This window comes from Furipterus horrens, unplaced genomic scaffold (assembly GCF_987537825.1).
Source record: "Furipterus horrens unplaced genomic scaffold, mFurHor1.1.pri manual_scaffold_1, whole genome shotgun sequence".
NCBI classification, from domain to species: domain Eukaryota; kingdom Metazoa; phylum Chordata; class Mammalia; order Chiroptera; family Furipteridae; genus Furipterus; species Furipterus horrens.
This window is the reverse complement of record NW_028327171.1, coordinates 13,640,430-13,659,074: the sequence shown is the minus strand read 5'-3', so window position 1 is coordinate 13,659,074 and position 18,645 is coordinate 13,640,430. Positions and strand designations below refer to the sequence as shown.

The 18,645-nt window shown below is 41.1% G+C and overlaps 1 protein-coding gene across 2 annotated transcripts in view; it reads left to right on the top strand.

Annotated features, from left to right (window-relative positions):
* Positions 1-2,417: 2,417 nt before the first annotated feature.
* The window catches only part of JAM2 (junctional adhesion molecule 2), a 56,160-nt gene continuing 39,932 nt past the window's right edge, over positions 2,418-18,645 (top strand). The window contains exon 1 of one of the 2 annotated variants that reach the window (XM_090272772.1): positions 2,418-2,908. In XM_090272772.1, the coding sequence (XP_090128898.1) occupies positions 2,842-2,908 (67 nt within the window). In that variant the 5' untranslated portion in view covers positions 2,418-2,841. The remainder of the gene's footprint in view (positions 2,909-18,645) is intronic. The other variant, XM_090272764.1, reaches the window with a different exon arrangement.

Genomic DNA, 18,645 nt, shown 5'->3' with positions numbered 1-18,645 from the left:
ATCTTCTAGAAAGGTCCTCAAATACCAGTCCATGGACTAGTCGCATTAGAATCAGCCAAGGTGCTTATTATAAATACAGCTTCACGGGTGCCCCTGAGATTGAAACTTCTGGGACTCAGAATTTTAACATCATCTTAAGCAGAGAATCATATCTAAGGATTCTAAGGGATTCTGAGGAGCAGACAACCTTAGTGATCACTGTTCTAGGAGCCGCTGATGACATCTATACTTATTTCTTTAGTCAGTCCTAAGGGTTTCCTGAGCTGCAACGGAAGTACACCCCATTATCCTTGACCTTGCACAAGCCATTGTTACCAGACTAAAGGGGTCTGTTTGCCTGCATGCAGCAAAGCCCAATAAGACATGAACATGAGTTTTCAGCCAAGAAAGTAAGGATTTCCGGGAGATGGCACCGTGCCCGGAGTCACAAGTAAGCTACTGCTCAAAGACCTGGCTCCCCAGGGGCTTCCAGGGGATGGATTATATGGTGGTGGTGGTGGGGGCATCATTTATCATGGTGACTGAAAGAGTTAGGGCAGTGGTCTCTACTGATTGGTTGGTGCTAGAGTAGGGGGTAATTGATCATTGCATCTCATTCTGATGTCAGCCATGGAGTAGTTCTGGCTGACTTCACAAGAATTTGTTTCATGCAATCGTCCTGCTTTCCTGGGTCTGGAGCTAAAACATAACTGAGGCCAAGATACTATGTTTAGTTTGATGGAAAACTCTGTCTCAAAAGCCAATAGATCCAGGACCTTGTTTCTAAGACTACTAGAAGCTCACCAAAACGTCATGGTCCTGAGGGCTTAGTGATAAGTAAGGAAAAGGGAGGTGGGTGAGTCAGGGCATTGGATGAAGCCACTTTGAATCAAAGAGAAAAAAATTAAAATAAAAACCCAGATTAAAGAAAACAAGGTTCCTGCACCGTTACACCATTCAGCACCTCTCAGCCTAGTTTTTCTCATCTGTAAAGTAAGACTGATAACATTTCCTCTTCCTGAGTTGTTGGGGAATTAGATATTGCACTGTTCTGACTCCACCATTGACAAAGCACTCAATAAAAAACAGCTGTTATTATTTTCCGTTTTCCCGTAACACTTATCATGTGGTATTAGAGGTCTTTCCAGAAGGGACTGTCTCTCTCCTCAAAACTGTGAGCTGGTCAGCAGCAAAGACATAGTATAGCATCATTGTCCACCAGCATCCAGCACATTGTAGCTATTTGACAAATGCCTGGACTGGGTGACAAATAAATAAGTGAGTTAATCAGTTATTCTCATAGACTGTCACAGAATATTTTTAAAATATGTCTTTCTGTGTGTGTATCTTTAGGGAGAAACAAAAGGGACATATAGTTGTGGCAAGAATAAGAAAAGAGGATGCCATCCACCTCTCTTGTAAAGCCTAACATCTTTCCTGTTACAGCCTAGAAAACCTGGAGTAAGTCTATTGTTAAATCTGTGCCCTTTCTCCTTACTTTTCTGCAGTATGACCTCTAACATATTTGCAATTTTGACTTTCCTTTCTGGGTACTAGGCTTCAGTCACTGTCACCAAGGAAACAGGAGAGATGCCTCATTCCTCAGTTTTGCACACCTAAACTCTGGTCACCTTCGTCCAGGGAGCTAGCTAAATTCTTCATGTGTACACCATTAAATCAACTGTCTCCTATACAGAACTTTATCCATTTTTCTACCTTTGAAGAAAAACAAACAAACAAAAAACAAAACGATGTCTAGCAATTTCTTTTCTTGGGAATAGCCTTTTCCAGGCCTGTCAATAATCTTAAATGCACCAGACATTTTTGGTCCCCAGGAGCAAATATAAAATTGCCTGTTTAGCCTTTGTGATGTGGGCAATGTAAGTGTGGGTCAATTTTAAGGCACGCCAACAGAGCATGCATAATGGGTTTCCCTTCTGAAAGCACAGGAGGCCAAAAATAAACCTGACAAAGGGCAGCTGTAGAGTTTTAACATGTGGAAAACAGGCGGCAGTTATGTAACTAGAAAAAAACATGATAAATATTTCACACTGATAGATGAACTTCGAACTCCGACACGTGAAAGGCAGAGGACATGGAGCACACCCTAACTCTCCAAGAAGCAAAATGCTTACACTGAAAAGGGGCCAAGGCTATTGCTAACATCGGATACCTGCCTTCCAGCACAAATCTTGATCGATATTTTTTTTACCCTCGTGTCCAAGGCCAAGCCAGAGAACCCCATCTCCTAGGAGCACTTCTTCGGCAGCTTCGCTCCACCCCAGGGAATTTCCAAAAATCTCTACCTCTAGGGTGCAAACCCCAAAAGTTCCGTGCCAAGGAGGACGAGAGAGGAGTTGGAGCAAAGCTGGCGTGGCACACCCCGCCCCCAGCGCCCGCGCGCCTCCCGCCCCTCGCTCCTCGCCCCGGGGACAGCTGGCAGCCCCGCGCAGGACCAGACACAAAGCCGATCAATCCCGGCGGCGCGGGCGTTGGGGGGTGCAGGTCGGGGACGACGCACCAGGGCTTCCCTTCCACTCCTCGCCTCCTCCTGCTCCCCCATTAGGACCCAACCAACACCTCGCCAGGCTTCCACGGCCCGCCCCCCTCACCGCCCACCCCCCATCCCGGGATTAGGGAAGACCTGCCTTGGGCAGCCCGTGGAGAAAGCGCCCCGGGGCCGGGAGAAACTGACGTAGCCTCAGGGTCGGTTCCTCCCCTCCCACCTCCGCCCCTTCCACTGCTCCACTAGTCTCTCCTCCCCGCCACCCCGCCCCAGAAGTTGGGGGGCCCCTCTCGGCCTCCCGCGCTCCGGCCGCCGGGACCTCAGCCTCCGCGGAACAGCCACCTCGGCCCGGGAAGATGGCGAGAAGGAGCAGCCCCCGCCTGCTCCTGCTGCTGCTGCGCTACCTCTTAGTCGCCCTGGGCTGTAAGTTGCTCGGGTACCTCCACTCTCGCACCCGCTCCTGCTGGGACCAGGTCCCGTCACCCTCCAGTGCTAGGCGGGCGCTCGCGCCAGGATGTCCGCGGCGGGGGGCGGCGGGTCTGCAGCCGGGCAGCGGACTCGGCACCCTGCGGCCGGGGAATCCACGGTGCAGGGGCGCGTGGGGGCGGGCACGGGGGCCGAGAACCCGAGGGCTTCCGTTCATTGTCAATAGCATCTGATTTGGTCAGCTCTAGTTAAGAGAACCTTAGGGATCCACACCAGCAGGTTCTCAGCTTCTGGAAAAGTTGGGTTAAGTTTTCAAAGACACAGGGACGTGATGAGAAGGCAAATCTCACTCGCTACTTAAAGATGCTAAGATCCCAAGATGGCATCGCTTGGAGGCAGGCGACGGCCACACAAAGTACGAGTTACAGTTCCCTGGGCTTCTGGGGACCCCCATCGTGCCGGGAGCGTGCAGTGCACTGTGGGGCTGGAGTGCGGGGAATTCGGCTGCTGAGCCAGAATTACTTCTATCCCCTCCACATGCACATCTCCATTAAGTTCAAGTCTGGTCCGTGTAGGCTAGCCAGCTGCTGTGCCCTCAAGCGGACGCCCAAGCGGACGATTGTTAGAAAGACGCCAAAGCTGGATGCCCGAGTAGCGGGTAGGAGGGAGGAACGTGTCCCAAAGCCACTTTCACAGGATGGTTCTAAACAGCATATTCAAGGATTCGGGGCTCGTGAGATTTAAAATCCTGGGAACGTTTCCTACTTAGGATATGACACTAGATCTTAAGCACTTACGCAATGAAGTCCTTTTTCTTTCGTTTTTCCTTTTGGTCGTTTTCTTTCTTTTTTCTTTCCTTTTTTAAAAAAATAGAATTAGTTATTGTTACTCAAGTTCTGGCAATATAATTCCTAAAATAACCTGCCAGATGAGCGTCTAAAACCATAATACAATGTCTTTTTCTCGCGCTCCCATTGCAGAGGTGAGTATTGCTCAGCTCAACGTGAGGTGAGCTTTGTCCCTTAGCCAGGGGGGAAGGTGCAAGTTTTCTCAGTCAAGGGGCACCTGCTGACCTATATAATAGAAAATCAAACCGGGAAGGCAAGGCTTCACAACAAAACCATGATACAATTTTGAAATATCAATTGATGGCCTGTTGAACACAAAGCGAAGCAAAATACACTAATGTTGAAGGCAACGAAGAGGCAGGTGGGAAGAATTGTACCAAAACTGCTGAGAAGGCTACATCAGTAGGATACACTTGTTATAAGTAATAAACCAATGTTGTTAATATATTGTAGTTAACTGAAGTCCACACCTTGTTCAGATTTCCTTTATTCGTACCTAATGTCTTTGTTGTTGTTGTTCCAGGATTTCACCCAATTATGTTTGATAATTGTGTCTCCTTAGTCTCCCCTTAGCTGTGACAGTTTCTAAGACTTCCCATGTTTTTTTAATTACCTTGACAGATTTGAGATGTACTAGTGAATTATTTTGTAGAATGTCCTTCAATTAGTAGTTCTCTGTTGTTGTTGCTGTTGTTTAAATAACTAGACGAGTCAATGGGGGATTTTTGGAGGAAGATCACAGAGTGAAAGCAGCATTTTGATCACATCATCTTAAGGGTACATACTATGAACCTGACTTAGTATTATTATTCACCTTCATCACTTAACTGAGGTAATATGTATCAGGTTTCTCCACAGGTTACCCTCTTTTCCCTCTCTCCATACTGTTTTTTTGGGAAGGACAGTAATTATGTACAAATCATACTTAAGGAAGATGAGTTATGCTCCACATTCTTGCAAATGGAGTATCTCCATAAATTATTTGGATTTCTTCTGCTTGGAAGATGTGCCCCCCCCATTTATTTATGTATTCATTCATTCATTTTTGCATCAGTATGCATTCATGAACACTTTATACTTTGGATTATAGTTCAATACTATTTTATTAATTTTAGTGCTCAGATTATTTTAGCTTTGGCCATTGGGAGTTTTTTTCAGTTGGTTCCTATGTCCCTTTGACATAGCCCCATCACACACACACACACACACACACACTTTTGTTTTCAACATTTCTTTATTTACTGGCACCACAAAATGCTCCAGGCTGATCTTGTGTATTTCCTGCTGCAGTCCTAGAACTCTGGTTCCTTTTACTGGAGAATAGTATTAGAAACCAAAATCTGGGCAGTAGACATGCTCGCTGCTATTAGGCTGTTGTTGAAAAATAAGAATGTTTTTCAGGGCTATTTGTGATCTATCCACTTAGGTTTTCTGTCCAGATCTGAAGACAGTGTAATGAAGCCTTACGTATATATCAGACACTGTTCTAAGGACTTTGCTCTATATTCTCTCTTTCAGGTCTCTACAAATGCATAAGCAAGAATGTATTTTCAACTTGTAGATAGTGCAAGCCTCAGGGAAGCTAAGTTACTTGTCTAAACTCACTTATCTAGGCTAGAAAGAGATGGAACTGGGATTTAAAGGTCTGAGAATTTTTCCATAGATAGCTGGACTTCTTATGTTTCTATCTGAGTGCTTCGCCCTTTGGCTGTCTTTATTCAAGAGAAGAATGAAGTAGATTTAGTGGAATTAGTAGCTTTTTTATGCTGTACCTACATTCACCCAAATAGAACTGTACCACTCTTTTGTCCCCATAGTACCATGTATAATATCATGCTGATTCCAGTCTTCCTTTTATTTCTGTTTGTCTTCCTTCATAAGGTTTTTGGTGTACCTGTTGATATATGGACATTTATTTATTTGTCTGTTTAGTTGAATTATATTTTTATTTCTCACCAAAATGGAAGCTCCATAAGGGAGTTTCTTAATGTTGGCAAAGTGCCTGTTTAATAGTAGCTATGAATACATGCCCATTGATTTAGTGGGAAGGGGATGAGGTGGGGTGGATGGAAGGAATTAGAGGAAATTCATGATTATATTCTAAATCATGAAGTCTTAAGTAGGTAAGGTGTCAGTTTTCTCTGAGGTGACATTTCAGCTGATAGCTCAGAAAACAAAAGAAGTGAAGTTTAGTATGGGACAGTGGGAAGACTGTCATGCATTCTAGGATCTTTCAAAAAAGTCAAGGAATTGAAGATGAATGAGACCAGTGTGTTGTTCTTGACTCTACATGTCTGGTAGCAGCACGTCCTCAGATCTGGACTGGAACCCAGGCCAGGCAACTTGGCCTGAGTCATCTGTAATTTCTCATTAGCTGATAAGAATTGTGGGATGGGAGAGGTTTGGATCTTCTGTAAACTCACAAGGGTCCTCCTATGTGGTGGAACTGACCCAAAACAACACTCCAGGCAACTCGAGAAAGCCTGCCCTCTGTTAACATTGTTAAGAACAAAGCTTTGTAACACATTTGCTGAAGAGAACATGTCTTATTATCTGATGAACATAAAGGTCAGAGTAGGCTTACTGGTAGACCTATAACTATTTCAAGGCTGTAACAAGAAAGACATTAAAAAGACTTCAAGCCCTTACTGGTGTGGCTCAGTTGATTAGGCCTCATCCTGCAATGTGAAAGGTCACTGGTTCGATTCCAGGCCAGGGGACATGCTTGTGTGGCGGGCCCAACTGGGGACGCATGCAAGAGGCAACCCAATCAATGTCTCTCTCACACATTAATGTTTCTCTTCCTCTCTTTCTCTCTTCCTTCCCCTCTCTCTAAAAATAAATAAAAACCTTAACTTTTTTTTTCTTAAAAAAGTCAAAACAAAGACATCAGCATAAAGAGAACTATGAGTCCCCCTGTGGCTGAGAGGACTTATTATCCCTCCATATATGCAGTTTAATGAGAGGAGCCCGTGTGAATTTATACATGCCTGCTCTACCCGTGGTTCCCATAGCATTGGCTCCCTCCTGTGGGCCTTTTGGGTGGAGATGTTTTGGACTGTAAATGCAAGGTCCGCCTCTATTGTTGGCAAGCATCTTGTTGAAGTCAGACCAGCAGAAAAACAGTAAAGGCCATTATTTAAAATATCAGTTTTTTTCACTTCATAGCAATATAGTGGCAGTAATGCAGAGTCAATACTTAAGTATAGTTGTACTGCCACGTTAATGTTTTGAGGAATATGAAGGTGAGGGTGGAAAGGGGGACTCAGAATTGGGGTCAAGTGCTTTCTTTGGCAAAAGCAGAAAAAGGAAACGGTTAAGCAACTTAAAACTAGGCAGTGTTTTCTTGGAAAGTGTTATTGTGAACAAGGCAAGGACTCAGAAAAACAACCCAGCTATGTTGGTTTCTTCTCGATGTAGTAACAAATTACTGCACATTTGATACAACATAAATATATTATCTTAAAGTTCTAGAGGATAGAAATCTAAAATAGGTGCCATTGGGCTAAAATCAAGGGCACTGAAGGGCAGTGTTCCTTCTGGAGGCTCTAGAGAAACTGTTTTCGTACCTTTTCCTGCTTCTGGAGGCTACCCATTCATGGCCCCGTTCCTCCAGCAACACCAGGCTGCCATGCCTCTGGTTCTCTCCCTCCTGCCTCCCCCGTCCACTCAGAAGGACCCTTGGTAATTACACTAGGCCCACTGGGGTGATCCTGGATAGCCTTCTCATCTCAGGTCAGCTGGTTAGCAACTTGCATTCTGTCTACAACCTTAATTTCTATTTACCATGTGAGGTAACATACTAATAGGTTCCTGGGAATAAGATATAGACATCTTTGAGGGACCATGATTCTGTCTGTCGCACCAACCCAAATTAGGATATGCACAACAACGTTGATATTGTAGCCAAGAATGCTCTAGATCCCATGGAGCGACCATAACTTTTGCCTTTAAATTATCATTCATGGGGTTGTATATATATCTGTATTTTTTATAAGTTCTATTTCAGATTGCATAGTCAACTGATCCTCTGATGCTGAACTCTGTGCTCACTTTCTTTTTTTGTTTTAAAATTTAAAAATATTCAATTTTAAAGAGAGGGCAAGGGAGGGAGAAAGGGAGAGAAACATTGATCAGTTGCCTTCTGTACACCCCCCAAATGGGGACTAAACCTGCCACCCAGGCATGTGCCCTGCCCAGGGATCAAACGAGCGACCTTTTGGTTTGCAGTGAGCCACACGTGCCAGGGCTGCGCTCACTTTCTAGCTGTGTGACCTGTACAAGATATTTGGAGTGTGTGTGTCAGTTTACCCATGCGTAATGATGGTAATCCCAGCACTTTTACCCACTCCTCCTCAGCCCCTTCCCAGCTAATCAACAGGTATGTATTTACACCTACTACTAACCAAGCACTTTGCTCACAGCAATGAGCAAACATCAAGAAATTTCTCTTGTATGGTGATTAGGAAGAATTAAACGTATGCACATGTGTGTAGCACACTTAGAAAACTGGTACCAATATTATTGTTAAAACTTGGGGACATTGCAATTAAATATTCACATTATCACTTATCATGGATTTCCTGCATTTACAGGAGTCATAGCCAAAGATAAATGATGGGGTTGTTCCATAAGTATTATACTAGTTTAAGTTGCGTGTTTTATTTACTTTTATTATTTTCAGAATTTATTTTAAAATGCGTTTTTTAAAGCTTTATTACTGAATAGACCATCTACATTGATATCTGTACCTAACTATGGAAAGCATATGCTAGCCAGGTAACGAGGGAGGAGGAGCCGGTGGGGCTGGAAGGGCCAGCACACGGCTGTCCGTGGGCAGGAGCGAGCAGGGAGGCTGTGAGGGAACACAAGTCCCTCTCTGCCAGGCATGGAGGACGGCGGAGGGCAAAGGCAGCAGCCAGGTGGAAGAGCGGTGGAAAAACCATCGCAATAGGTGTATCGCATCAAATGGGGAGTACTTGGAAGGTCACTGAAGTTTAAATGTAAGAATAAATACACAATTTTTAATAAGTAAATTCCCATCTAAGTTTGTGAATGAGACAGAGGAGAGAGAGAAAGAATGAGTGTGCTCCCATGAATTCCCGCTGACAGGACCACAAAACCCCCCTCTCAGCATCTCCAGGCTTCAGGCCAGTGAGCAGGTCAAAAATGTTGTCCAGGCCGAATTGTTCTTACATTTTATATACAGAGAACCGCGCTGGACCTAGTCCTGGGAAGGTTTCAGGAGCCACGACCTGAGCTCTCCACTGCCTTGGCCCCAGAAGTCTGGAGCAAGGTATCCTCGTGAGCTCGACAGGAGCTGTAGTTCTCAACTCCCGACTCTTGCCTTTCTCTCCCTCTTTCTTACGTCACTGGCGTCAAGTTTTCATTTGTGTTGTTGGATTTTGTTTTGTTGGAGTTTTCAAAATTTCTCACAGGGCCAGTCTGGGGCAGATGTGTCTTTATGTCTCTAAGGATTAGAAAAGCCTAGCGGGCCTTTCTCCTCTGTAAGAGGCGTGTCCAGTTCCCTCCCTCTCATTTTGTCAGGACAGTCACCTGCTGTTTTTAATTTTAGCTTTGCTCACACTGTAGAAACTTGGTAATGAATTTATTATGGACAGAGCCAAAGACAAAAATAAAGGATTGCTAAATGCCTTTACTTATATGTTTAAAAATAATACATGCAAATGGTAAATTCAAAAACGATGTCTCCTTTCCCGCCCTCCATCTTTTCTACTCCTCACAAGTGACCACTGTTACGTCTCTTGCGTCTAGTTCCAGAAAAATCGGGAGGAAAAATATAGTTACAGCATATATTTTAATTTTGATTAAAATTATAATCAAAATTTACTTTGCGTACTCTCCTGTGCCTTTCAACATGTCAAATCATATCTTCTTCACCTCCCTCCAAACATTTATTTTTACTAGTAGTTAAACAGCAACTGAAGGCTAGATCTCCCAAACAGGACTCATGATAACATCTTGCAGGGGCTTTTAAAATCCTGGGCCAAATGCAGTCGGGGCCACCTTCTAGTGAAAGCCACCAAAAGTAAGTGGTGAAACAAAGCGATATAACAAAACAGAGGGAATCATCTGCTCCCAAACCAGTGACCAAATCTGGAAAGGGAGAAATTCCAGCTCAGCCCCAATGAACAAGGCCAGAGAAGAGGATAAGGACCAACACCCAGGGGGGACAGAGACACCAGCACCAGCTAAGAGTGACAGACAAGTGCAAGCTGGGGCTATTTTTAAGGGAAACCAAAGAAGTAATGGCCACAAATAAAAAGGGAACATATTGAACTACTGGGAAAGTGCTAAATTTGAAAATGGGGAGTGGTTCTTAAAAATGCTCTAGAAATACTTTAAAATAGGAAGGAATTCTAATCAGAAGTAGAACTGACACAATGGCATAAACAATAACTTAAGTGTAAACAGACACTAATCTCTATAATCCAATATTCATGAATTAATCTATTGTTTAACCCAATCATTTAAACACGCAGCAAGCCATATTTAAAAAGTGATAAAAATTCTACATAAGCTGATTTGACCCATGGAGTCATTATCCTCTGGCTTCATATAATGAATACTTTTGGTCCTAGAACCAGTCAGGTTCCTTTGTGGTGTGTGTGTGTGTGTGTGTGTGTGTGTGTGTAAGGGAATATACATCTTTGCCATTTTACCTTGATATGTTCCTTCTTTCCAGACTCATCTTTTTCTGCATTGTCATTGTTACAGTGTTCTCTGTGTGGCCAAATGCTACTCCTCTCTGAAGGTCTAACTCCAAAATCTCTTACCTCTTTTCAGAAGCCTTCCCAACTCACCCATTCTTCAAAGCCAAAATCTACTGCATATTGGACTCCCAGTACTCTTGGTATGTTCCTGGTTCTCTTATGGCACTTTTTATATGAGCATCTCTCTACATTGTGAGTGTGTTGAAGGCAGAGACAACACACCTTTGCATCTCCAGTACCTAGCATAGTGCCTGGCACTTAATGATTTTTTAATGATTAGTTAAATAGAAGTAAGTAACTGGGAGTGTAATGTTCATTTCTTTGTTTCTTGGCTTCATAAAATTACATGATTTCTTAATAATAAAAATCCCAGGACACATATAAATGTAATGGTCTCTAGTGAATGCGTAACTGCTTTTAGAACTTTCTCCTTCCTGATTAATCATGCCTCCACAAAGTAATAGGAAATACAGAGAGTGGTCTGCCTTTCAGAGTTCTGAGAAGTTTTGCTGATTGCCTGATGCTTCCTTGAGTTAGTAAGCATTGATTAAAAATGCAACTGAATCCAACAGGAACTCCTCACAAGTTACCTGAGATATAGCACAGAATTGGATGTTGGAAAACTGTAAAGGTACTCTTCGGAGCAGGAAAATGCCGTCTTTCCCCATCTCTTTTGACTTTCACTGACGTCACAGCAATCCATGTCCCACAACAGGCAATCATTTATAGAGAAAGATGAGAAAACAGGGCCCAAAAGAGGGATCTTTATTTTCAAAAGAAAGATGGTTCTCCTAGGCCAGCGGTTCTCAACCTGTGGGCCACAACCCCTTTGGGGGTCGAACAACCCTTTCACAGGGGTCACCTAAGACCATCAGAAAACACATATATAATTACATATTGTTTTTGTGATTAATCGCTATGCTTTAGTTATGGTTGGGGGTCACCACAACATGAGGAACTGTATTAAAGGGTCGCGGCATTAGGAAGATTGAGAATCACTGTCCTAGGCAGTCTCATTCAGTCATCATATCTTCTTGTGGGATCTTGTGACCTCTTCATTAGCCTGAGAAAATGTCCCTGGATTCAGGTGGCTCACCACCTCATTCTAAGGGGATCGTCTCCAAGTTCAGCATTAGACAAAAGCCAAGAGTAGGTACCTTCTAAGAATCTCAGCTTTATTGGGCTACTCCCCCAGAAAAGCTCTCTGAAGATGCTGGAATCTTCAAAGATCACTGTCAGGAGCACTGGTCTTTTAACTTTTTTGATTCCATATTCTACTTCTTCGATAGTGAGCACACGCCCCAACATAAATTTCTAGTTATAATTTTTTTTAATTTTTTACTCTTCATTATTATATTTTATTGTTTATACTAAAACAGTTGCCTCAGTTTTTCTCCCTTTGCCCCCTCTACCCAGCACTCCCTCCACTCCCTCAGGCAATCCCCACACCATAGTCCATGTCCATGAACATGCATATATGTTCTTTGGCTACTCTATTCCCTATGCTATACTTTAATCTCATGACTATTCTGTAACTACCAATTTGTACTTCTTAATTCCTTCACCTTTTTCACCCTTTTCCCTGACCCCCCAATATGGCAACCATCAAAACATTCTCTGTATCTATGATAATATTGCTGTTCTACTTGCTTGTTTATTTTGTTTTTTATTGTCTTTTTTTTAAACATTTTATTTATTTATTTTTTGGAAGAGGGGAAGAGAGGGAAAAAGAGAGGGAGAGAAACATAAATGTGTGGCTGCCTCTTGTGTGCCCCCAACTTGGGACCTGGCCTGCAACCCAGACACATACTCTGACTGGGAATCAAACCCGTGACCCTTTGGTTCGCAGGCTGGCGCTCAATCCACTGAGCCACACTAGCCAGGGCTATTGCCATTTTATCATTCGTATTTTTTATCTTCTTCTTCTTCTTAAAGAACACCCTTTAACATTTCATATATTACTGATTTGGTGGTGATGAATTCCTTTAGCTTCTCCTTGTCTGGGAAGCTATGTATCTGTCCTTCAATTCTAAATGATAGCTTTGCTGGGTAGAGTTATCTTGATTGTAGATCCTTGCTTTTCATCACTTTGAATATTTCTTGCTAGTTCCCTCTAGCCGGCAAAGTTTCTTTTGAGAAATAAGACGACAGTCCTATAGGACCTCCCTTGTAAGTAACTAACTGTTTTCTCTTACTGCTTTTAAGTTTCTCTCTTTGTCTCTTAACTTTTGGCATTTTAATTATGTGTCTTGGTGTGGTCCTCTTTGAGTCTAACTTGTTTGGGACTCTCTGTGCTTCCTGGACTTGTATGTCTATTTCTTTCCTTAGGGAAGTTTTCTGTCATCATTTTTTCAAATAGGTTTCCAGTTTTTTTCCCTTACTCTCTTACTCTTATCCTTCTGGCACCCCTGTGATGCAAATGCTGTACACTTGAAATTGTCCTATAGGCTCCTTACACTATCCTCATTTTTTTGGATTCTTTTTTCTTCTTGCTGTTCTGATTGGTTGTATTTTGCTTCCTTATATTCCAAATTGCTGATTTGATTCTTGGCTTCATCTGCTCTATTGTTGATTCCCTGTAAATTGTTCTGTAGTTTAATAAGTGTGTCCTTTGTTTCTGACTGGATCTTTTTTATGCTGTTGAGGTCCTCACTGAGTTCCTTGAGCATCCTTATAACCAGTGTTTTAAACCCTGCATCTAGTAGATTGCTTACCTCCATTTTGTTTAGTTCTTTTTCTAGAGTTTTGTTCTATTCTTTCATTTCAGCCATATTTCTTCATCTCCTCATTTTGACAGGCTCCCTTGTGTTTCTTTCTATGTATTAAGTAGAGCTGCTACATGTCCCAGGATTGGGAGAGTGGCCTAATGTAGTAAGTGTCCTATAGAGTCCAGTGACACAGCCTCCCCTATTACCCAAGCTGGATACTCAAGTTGCACCCACTGTGTGGGCTGTGTTGACCCTCCTGTTGTAGTTGAGTCTTGATTGCTGTTGGCACGTGCTTGGAGTTGCCCAGGTGAGGCTGCACTGTGAACCAAGGCCGGCTGATACTAGTGCCAGGCTGGGGCAACTTGAGAGAGAGAGAGAGAGAGAGAGAGAGAGACTGATTTATTTGTTGTTCCGTTTATTTATACATTCATTGGTTAATTCTTGTGGGTGCCTTGACCAGGATCAAACCCACAACCTTGGCATACTGGGACAATGCTCCAACAAACTGAGCTATCTAGCCAGGGCTAAACTATATTTCTAAGTATATTTATTTGACAATGAGACTTCAGGGTTGACTTTTATAGGAATTACATTCCTTAACTCTCATGTTAATATCCCTGTATGGTACCATGAAATATTTTTATTACAGTTTCATAAATGAGAAACAGAAGTTTAGAATGTTTATAGGGATACACAGAGGTTGTACTTTGAAGAAGTTAGAACTGCTGACTCCAAATCTTATTTTTTCCTATATAGGAGATAGGGATATTTGAAAAGTGCAAGGAAAGGTAGGGCTGAGGAGATTTTAGGGCAAATGGAGACCTTTTCTGGAGTTCACTTAAGCAGTATGAAGAAGCCCCAAGGAGAAGAGACAGGGATCCCCTGTATTATTTATAGATTTTGAATCAGCATGCAATGAGGATGACAGAGTCATGATAAGAAAATAATTTGAATGTTCTTTTTAGGATGTGGATAATATTTTAAGTATCTTAATGTGTTATTAAAAATACTTTTTGACATTTAATTTATTTGCAGTGTGGTTGACTCTTAACATATATAAATGCCTTCCATATTCACAACTCAAATTGAATTTGAAGTAGTATTAGCCTGAAGGGTAAGCCATAAGCCTGTAATAAATAGTGCATGATCTGAAAATATTGTTTAAGTAAATGGAAAAAATATCCAAACATGTGCACATCCTGTATTGTGAGGAATTTATTATCAAATTTAGTCACAAATCATTTAAAAGGGAAATAGAAAAATTCCCCGTAATTTTCTGGCCTTTTTTCCAAAAGTTAATATTAAAAGAAAAACAGTAATTTGTCTTAGGCAAAAATACTGATCATTATATATCATGCACTTCCTAGATTTTGTATACATATTATTTTTAAATTGCTATGTGTTATCCAATAGTGGGATACAAGGATGTTTTATCTTTCCACTAATTTCTTTGGTACCCTGTTGTAATTTCTCTCATCTTTTACTACTTCCCAATTTTAGTTTCCATGGGGACAGGATCCATCAGAAAGTATTTGGGATTCATTCAGAATGTTGAGTCAAGGTGTCTTAATTGGGCTCTAGGCACTTATAGCTGAGTTAATATGAGTCTCTGTGTTATATCCTTGAAGATGTAGAAAACTGAATTATGAGTTCATGAGAGGTTTGCATTTTCAAAAGTTTTTATTAAAGATTTGGATTAGAGCTTTTAAATTACTTCAAAGTGCAGTAGAACATGCTTGAATAAAATGAGGTATCTTTAGGCATACTATTCTTGACAGATAAGGAGACTTGAGAGACCCCCATAACCACAGTTAAACCTATCAACAGTGGTTAAATGTTTCTTAGCTGGAAATGTGAGTAGAGAGAATTACATTAGGCTTCTATTCAGAGCAATGAGTAATTAAGTCAAGAGAGCTAAGACAATTTTGTTTTTCAATAACAAAATTGAAAAGCCTTCAAATGGTACAAAAAAGCTCTTGAACAAATCATGTGTCTTCTCCAAAACCTTCTTTGTAGCTTTGTCGTGTCGACATAAGAAATGTCCAAACCCGCAGAGAATTGTTATGAGTTTATTTGAGTCAAACTGACAGCAATTGCAGCAAAGCAAAATCTCGGTGGATTGAGAAAATGGTCCCTGAGAATGGCCGTTTTGCAGCTTATTTCCTACATTAGAATCCAAGGAGGAGACAGTAGGGGCGAGTGGGTACATGAGATCCATCACTGGTAGATTAAAGGAATGGGATAAAGAAAAGCGAGGAGATCTCTGGGACTGGATAAAAAGTACAAAGGAGAGGCACATAACTTCTTTCACATTAGTGGGTCCAAGGCTAATTAACATTTAAAGCACATAGAGGTGGTACGTGGACAAGATAAACAATGAGGAGTTCCATGCGCTTCTGCTCTGTCGTGGTGGGAAATTGTGCCCTAAGGGGTCTAGAAAAGGAGATTATGCTGACATTTCAAAGGTACGTTATCTTACATGAAAAAGACTCACTTAAGGTAAAGATTGACCTTTGGCAAGGAAACTACAGGCCCAGGACGTGACCTGATTTTCATCAGGAATTTTTATGTTCAGACCATCCTATGTGGTTACTTTCATCTCTTGAGTTTGTAGGGCCTGCCATGCAGTCCTCCCCTGATCTTGTCAGGTTTAGTGTGTGACCCTTTCTCGTCCGCAGTTGTGAGAACAAGTACTACCAGTGGAGTATAACGTAGATCATAGGTTTTACTCTTAAAAAATGAACTTGATGCTCGTGTTTCATCAGCTGTGTAAGTGGAGAACACTCTCAGTTTATAAACAAAACTCTCATGTATCTGTTAGCTGAGGTGTGTTCAAGTAATTAAATAAGGAATTCCCACCAGGGGGGTGTTACTGCCCCAAGGGGTGCTGTGGAGTTTGAGTGGACATATTTTATTGTCGCAATGAAGGGTGAGTGCTGTACATATGCTGGGCAGGGGCCAGTGCAGATAAATAACTCCGTGCCAGGGGGCATTGTAAAGAATGCCCCTGTGCCCCTCTTCCTTCATCCTCTGTGATCTTCCCAAAGCCCACTGCACGTTCATCTAAGTGAAAACTTTGTAAGTATCTCAATCTATAACTTACACTATTTTACCTATAAACACAATTTTGTTTCACACAGCCTTGATATATAACTAAATATGCTAGTTTCTATTCTGATGTCCATAGAGGGTCTGTTCTTCATTTTCCTGTACCATTTGGAATGCCTTCTGTTTTTTTTCTCTCTTAAATCTCATTAACATTTTAAGTATAGACTAATATCTGACTTCTTCGTTCTATTTTCTAATGTACACACTATAAGCATTTATAAATTAAAACATCTATTATTTCATTATAAATTGTATTCTTTTATTTCTCTTTAATATTAAAGGAACATTATATTTAGTTTCCAGATTTTATATCTATACAGATGTACACATACACATGTATATACATATAAAAATGTAAAGTGTTACATTATCTATAAATTTTGTTTTAGGATAGTGAAGAGGACATCAAAATTTTATTACAAAAAGAGGTTCCTGATAGTGTTGAGAACCAACCAATTAAAACAAAGGAATGCAAATTACATGTATTTCATCATTGCCCTTCTTTGGTTTGTAGCCGATGAAAGAAATTTATTATGTATTCTAATTTTAGGGAACCAGTTTTTCCCTTTCCCAAGTTCATTTTTAGCTGATATGAGAAAAAATTAAATGGGAGAAAAACATTAAAATAATGACTACAGAATCTGAAGAATAGCTGTGTGCATGTGCTTAGTTTCTTAATACTTGATCTGAGTAAGTTTCAAAACTTTTATCTCTAATAGCACATGCTCATTTTGACCATTTCATCATGCAGTTCTGATTTGAGTGTATGTGTGCAGATTGTCTTAGTTCTAGCTGCTATAACAAAAATACCATAGACCAGGGGGCTCCAACAACAAACGTTCACTTCTCACATTTCTGGAAGCTGGAAGTCTGCGATTTAGGCCCTGACAGACTCAGTTTCCGCTGAATCTGGTTTCTCAGTTTCAGACTGCCAACTTTTCATCGTAACTTTGCATGACTTAGAGGACAAGAGAGCTCTCTGGAGTCTCTTTTGTAAGGGCACTAATCCTATTCATGAGGGCTCCATTCTCATGACCCAATCACCTACAAAGGGCCCTGCCTTCTAAAACCATCACATTGGGGGTTCGGGTTTCAACGTATGAATAAGGGGTGGGAAGGGACGAACCTTCATCCCATAACAGAGAAGTTCATTAAATCATTTATTTTACTGGTTTAGTTGACCTAAAAAATTACATTTTGGTGTGGGCTTACAGTTGGATGTAGTAGGATCAGTTCTGAAGTAAAAGAGTAAATCAGAGAATTGTCTTTACCACAAGAAAGGGGAGATTATAGTCCTTACATTTAGAGCACACAAGAAATCAGGATAAGTAGTTCTGAGTAACATGCCCTGACAGTTGTAAAATACAACCGTTAAATAATGCCAAACCATTGTTTCTGTGGTCTGCCCTTCAAAATAAATGGTTCTTATTCCTTTGGCTTCCTGAAGACTAATCAAAGGAAACATGAAACAACAATAAACTGGAGGATTTTCCTTAGTTTCCAAATCTCTTCTGGAAACATTCATGGTAATAGAAGTTAATTAATAACACATGCACGAAATATAAGGGCTAAAGTTTTTATGAATCATCAAACAGGAGAGTTGAAAAATAAAATTCGTACAACTCTCATATTTTAAGAATTGCAGTTTGAGAGACAGCAAGTGTATGTGAGCAGGCAAGAGCTAAGTTGTTGGCTATATGAAAGTTTTAGTATTTTAAAGATTGAACCACCAGGTAATGAACTCTGGAAACCACTTTATTGTGGGTGGTCAAATCTAGAAAGCTAAATAAACTCAATAATAAGGAGAAGTTCATAATTATGTGCAGAGATGGATTATTGGAGCCCTCGCTAAGAAAAGTTAGACAAAAAAAAAAAAAAACCTCATTCTTTCAAATTTTACAAAATGTGCTTCCATAGCTATGCCCTCCCCACCTGTCCACAGGGCCTGGGGGAGCGGGTGTGCCTGTGCAGTGAGAACCCCAAAGCTTAAGCTTCATTAAATTCCTGGTCAGTCTGCCTCCCTTTCTGTGTCTTTTCATTATAACACTTCTAATTCAGGAAAAGGTTGAAAACATTAGCAGTACTCTATTTTCATTTGAGAGATGCAAAGATAACTTCAGTTGCGGATTATAAATTTCACAAATTGGTGATATTAGAGAATCTTTTTGAAACTTTTTATGCTAATCGCTGTAAAACATCATTTGTATTCATAACTGCGTATTCATGTTTTCAAAAAGTAAAAACTTTTGATGCGTTAAATTGTTGTGATTCCCAACATTCACTTAGTAAGACCAGGAAATAAAAACCTGGAGATACAAAGAAAGTTTAAAACAAAA